Genomic DNA, 5,463 nt, shown 5'->3' with positions numbered 1-5,463 from the left:
TCAGTGGTGAAGCATCTGCTCGACGTGCAGAATGTCCCAAGTTCAATCCCCCATCATCTCCACCAGTTAAAAGGATCAGGTAGGAGGTGATGGGAAAGACCTCGACTTGAGATCCTGGAGAGCCACCACCAGTCTGAGTATACAATACTGACCTTAATGGACCAAGGGTCTGATTCAGTATGAGACAGATGCATGCATTCACATGTGTTCGTTTGACGGGCATCCCTTTTGGCTTGTGCCGCTGCTGCTGGCTTGGCGTGGACCAAGAATGGGATAGGCAACCCTTGCCTGGGGAGGTGATATGTTTGGAACCCACCATGGGACAAATTCAGGGGATTAGGTTGGCCAAGGAAATGGACGGATGGATTCAAGCCAAATTTTGGTCCTTAATATGATTAAACTGACTTGCGGGATTGTAAAGAATGAACCTTAACACGATGCAAATAGATCTGAGTGGGGAAATGGTCTCCTGTTAGATTTCAGATGGATTCTTCGGAGGTAGTCTGGACAAGTCTAACATGAACCCCATGCAGGAACAAAGATATTTGCTAGACTGGCACATGGATGAGTAATAACAGAGGCTCATAGTTTGTTGGAATGATTGGTCTGTTCTTTTAAGAGGTGAATGAATCCACCTCCCCCCACCCCGTTGCATTTGGTGGTGAGTAAGGGGTGGCTTGCCCTGACCTGTATAGCCCAGGCTGGCCCAATCTCATCAGATCTTGGAAGCTAAGCAGGGTCAGTCCTGGTTATTCTTTGGGTGGGGGACCACCAAGGAAGTCCAGATAGGGTTGCCAGGTAGGGGGCTCCAGGCTGCTCCCCTGGATCTTCTGGCATGCACACGAAGCAATGATGTCACCCAGAAGTGATGTCATTCACACCGGGGATCCTCTAGCATCTGGCCAAAAACTATGTGGTCGCCATAGAGTTTTTAGCCAAATGCTAGCACGCCCTGGCGTGACATGCCCAGTGCAGTGATGTCACCTCTGGGTGACGTCTACGTGCTGGGCATGGGAGGGCTCTTTGGGGGTGGGGCACCCAACCAGCCAGTCAGCTGGCCGGTAGCCGATTGGGTCCCTTGAAATCAGGGGAACCCCCGCCCCCATTGGGGGGATGACAACCCTAAGTCCAGGGTAGTGACACAGAGGCAAACCACCTCTGAATGTTTCTTGCCTTGAAAACCCCAAGGGGTCAAACATAAGTCAGCTCTGACTCAATAGCAGTTTCCACTACCACCAGGTGAGTCAAGCTCTCCTCTTTTGTGGGGTATTTTTATGAGTTCTGAGTGCTAGCAGCATGATATTCCTATGACTGATGTTTAGCTCAGCTTTGTGTATCAAGCATCCTTTCCACTCTGTTCCCATTGCCTATGTCTGTTCTTCTGTGCATTCGGCCCACTTGGCGTGAGTGCAAAGTGGCGGCAACCATCTTGTCCTCTAAGAGACAAGTCTCTTTCTCAACTGTTGGTCAGCTGCAGAATTTGTGTTCTATCATGATGACTATTTTCATGGACTGGGAGAAGGCAGGGCCAGTCAGCTTTGTCTCTACTTCAGTTTCTGAGGGAACATTTCAACTTGTGTTGTTCTTTTTTGCTGGTGTCATGTGACACCGCCAGGGCTGGCCCTGAGAGTTTAGAGTGCCAAGTTCTACTTCTCTCTTACCACACCTGCCTAATTGTGTCCCCTATGCTGGCATTGCTGCTTTGCCAACTGGAGTCGCCAATTCTGGGTTGGGAACTACCTGATTATTTTGGGGGTGGAACCTGAAGAAAGTGGTGTCTGTGGAGGGAAGGGACCTCACCCGCATATAATTGTCATAGAGTCCACCCTCCAAAGTAGATATTTTCTCCAGAGGAACTGATCTTTTTCATCTAGGGATCAGTTGTGATATCAGGAGATCTCCAGGCAACGCTTGGATGTTGGCAACCCTCGTGCCAATGCAGAGGTGACGCTTCATCAGTGTCAGGTCCCCAGTTCCAGGGTCTCTTAAAGATGTGGTAGCAGAGGGGCTTTAGGTTCTGATTGGTCTCCGTGTGGAGTAGGTTGATTATGTTGCTCAGCTAGTCCCTAGGTAACTATCCTGAGGAGATTTTTTTCATACAGTTTACAGATTTCCCCCCCCTGACTAGACTCCAGCTGCTTACATGTCATAACAGCAGGGCTTTTTTTTGTAGAAAAATCCCAGCAGGAACTCATTAGCATAATAGGCCACACCCAACAACAGAAACTCATTAGTATATTAGGCCACACCCCTTATATCACAGCTCATTAGCATATTAGGCCACACCCCCATGTTACCACACTCACCTTTTGCTTCTTATTCTGTTTACTTTGTTTGTTGTCAAAACCCTAGGCTTTTTTTGTAGCAGGAATTTCTTTGCATGTTAGGCCACACACCCCTAATGTAGCCAATCCTAATGAGCTTCTGCTGTTAGGTGTGGCCTATTATGATAATGAGGTCCTGCTGGGCGTGGCCAACTCAGGAGCCAGCCGGAACTCCGTTCCTGTGCGTTCCTGCCCAAAAATAGCCCTGCATAACAGTGATTTATAATATACAAAATAGAAAAATAATACACAAGCAGGGGCTCCGTCCCCACTTAGCCGCCCACCTCCATGCCAAATGATTACCTCCTCACAGAGTAGGTACCATCCTCTAGCTCACCTTTTACTCACTGCTCTCACTCATACTTTCCTCCTGAAGTCATGGGAAAGAAAGCCGTTCTAGACTCCAGTCCCTGCTTGCTTTCTTCAGGAAGGGGCACCAGCTGCCCTGCTCCCCAAATGTCTCCAAGGTCCCTTTGGGGGGACATTGCCTTGTTTATGTCTTTCTCTGGGAAAGCTGGAACAAAGTGTGGAGAGTCACTAGCTTCCCTCTCATCTGCCCTGTAGTAATTGTTGTATGTTCCGTTGGGTTTTGTGGAGGGAGATGGACGTTGTTTGGGACAGCTGTAGCTGCGGAAGTTTCTGGTTTCCAGACACGCACGAAACTCCTGTTGTAATTGGACTCGTTCTCAAGACTGTGGTGTGCTCATCACTGACTAGGGAGAAGGAAAGAGGGCAGTGGAGAAAAGAGGAAAGAGGAGCAGTGCTCTCTGCGCTGTATATTGATTTCGAAGCAGAAGTGAATATATGACAGTCATTTTGTGATTGTCTGTAATCCCCACCCCCCCGGCAGCCATTCTGTGGTGGGGCCCACTACCCTTTCTCAAAAGTTCAAAACTCTCAACAAAATTGAGAATATTCTCCTGGCCTGACATTTAGTTGTGGTATTGGACTTAACTTGTAGATCTTTCAGGTATTCCTGACTGAATTATTTCAGTGCTCTTTCTAAGTGACCTGCTAAACATCTCCAAACTAGCATTTAAAGATGGCCACTAGTGCTTTTTTAAGCTTTTTAAAGCTCATTCCATTTATTCTTTGGTCATAAAGCCAAAAGTAAGTGGCTCTGATTCTGATAAAGTTAGACAGGCTGGATTCAGTACTGTTGCTGGGTCCATGAATCCTGAGAACTTTGGGAGCAGATGGAACCTGAGAGGAGAAAGTGTCATGGATGCTATGACATCACTTTTGGGTGATCACCCAGAAATGACATCCCAGCCCCCCCTCCCCCCGCCGCAACACTCTAGAATTTCCCCCAATCTTTATGGTAAAGACCATAGAGATTGGTGGATTTCCTAGAGTGCTGTGAAGGAACTGCAATGTCACTTTTGGTTGATCACCTTGAAGTGACATCACAGTGTCTGCAATGCCATCCTCTCCGATTTTTCTCCCACTGCTCCACCGATTGAGTCCAGGCGATTGAGAGCTGGGGTGGAAGTTCACATGGGAAACCTAGTTGTTGCTAATCTGTAAAGGTAAAAAAAAAAATCCAGAAGCAGATAAGAGAGCCAGTTTGGTGTGGAGAGCCAATTTGGTATAGCGGTTAGGAGCGTGGACCCTAATCTGGGAGAACCGGGTTTGATTCCCCACTCCTCCACATGTAGCTGCTGGTGTGGCCTTGGGTCAGTTACAAGTTCTTTCAGAGCAGTTCTCTCAAGGGCAGTTCCTAAATCCAATCTCTTCCTCCTCCTTTGAATAAAAACCTAGCTGAATCTACTCTCTCCTCCTTGAGTTCAAAGGGTTCTGTCCGCCTTCCACACAGGGATGCCAGCCTCCAGGTGGGGCTGGAGTTCTCCTGAATTCACACCTGCTCTTTGCCTTCCTCTGTGTAGCGACCCTTAGTGGTCTCCCATCCAAGTATTCATTGGGATCCACCTTGCCTAGCTTTTGAGATCTGACAAGATCGGGCTAGCCTGGGCCATCCAGATCAGGGGCTTGAGAATATACCTGTTGGTAGTCCAACACTTAGGGACCGTGGTGACTCAGAGGTTAAGACCGGAAGGTCTGTAGCTTGGAAGTTTGAGGAGACCCGAGTGCCACGGGACAGAGTGAGCTCCTGTCTCAGGCCCCAGCTCCTGCCAACCTAGCACTTCGAAAGCAGGAAATTGCAAGTAGATAAACGGGTACCGCTTCAGTGGGAAGGTAACAGCGTTCCGTGCGCCTCGGCGTCTAGTTATGCCGGCCACATAACCACAGAAAAAGTCTTCAGACAGCGCTGGCTCTTTGGCTTGGAAACGAAGATGAGCACTGCCCCCTAGAGTCGGATTCGACTGGCTTTTGAGCAAGGGAAACCTTTACCTTTACCACAGCGTGTGCACTTGAATGCTAGGGGGACTGGGGGTCTTCCGTGTTCCCCAAGGCTGCACTGAAAGTCAACCAAGCCTTCAGAATGGATTTTTGGAAGTAGCTGTGATGAGAAGGGATGTGTGTGTGTTACCCTGAAGGGTGATCTCTGCAATTTCTACTTGTAGCTCTTTTAGATCTTGGCCTTCATGCAGAAATTATGGATCTCCAAAAAATACAGAGGCTGTATTTATTTATTTTTTGTTCTTTCACAAAGCTAATCGGAAGGGGGCCTGCATTCGTTTCTTCTTCACGTTTCACAAGAAATCTGTTCTTCTTCTTTTTTAGACGATTCAAGTATAGTTCCGTGGCTGCTTAGCTTTAAAAGAGGAACAGCCCTGCAAGAACAAGGGAATAAAATACTAGTTAGAGAGACTGGCTACTTTTTCATATATGGCCAGGTAAAATTAAAAAAATATATATATTCCGATTTTCTCGAAGTTGCTTCAAGTATTCGTAGAATAAGCAAACAGTCCCTCTTTGTCCTTCAGGTTTTATACACGGATGAGCTGTTTGTGATGGGTCACTTAATCCAGAGGAAGAAAGCCAACGTGGTCGGCGACGACCTCAGTTTGGTGACATTATTTCGTTGCATCCAAAACATGCCTCAGGCAAATCCAAACAACTCTTGCTACACTGCTGGTAAATATGATCTCTGTCAGATCTCTCCTGACACAATGGTGTGAAAGGAGTGTGTGCGTGTGCGGGGAGGGGACACTTAGAAAATATATCACACTCTTTT

General features: G+C 47.6%; 1 protein-coding gene across 1 annotated transcript in view; it reads left to right on the top strand.

The window, feature by feature from the left end:
- Positions 1–5,363, top strand: part of TNFSF13B (tumor necrosis factor superfamily member 13b) — a gene marked incomplete at its 3' end in the record, with an annotated part of 8,928 nt that extends 3,565 nt beyond the window's left edge. The window contains exons 3-4 of the mRNA XM_015427546.1: positions 5,010–5,122; positions 5,213–5,363. Of these exons, the coding sequence (XP_015283032.1) occupies positions 5,010–5,122; positions 5,213–5,363 (264 nt within the window). The remainder of the gene's footprint in view (positions 1–5,009; positions 5,123–5,212) is intronic.
- Between the last annotated feature and the right edge of the window lie 100 nt (positions 5,364–5,463).

The sequence above is a fragment of the Gekko japonicus genome, unplaced genomic scaffold (genome assembly GCF_001447785.1).
Source record: "Gekko japonicus isolate JY-2015 unplaced genomic scaffold, Gekko_japonicus_V1.1 scaffold7045, whole genome shotgun sequence".
Classification (NCBI taxonomy): Eukaryota; Metazoa; Chordata; class Lepidosauria; order Squamata; family Gekkonidae; genus Gekko; species Gekko japonicus.
The sequence above is the reverse complement of the archived record's forward strand: the minus strand, read 5'-3'. Positions and strand labels throughout refer to the sequence as shown.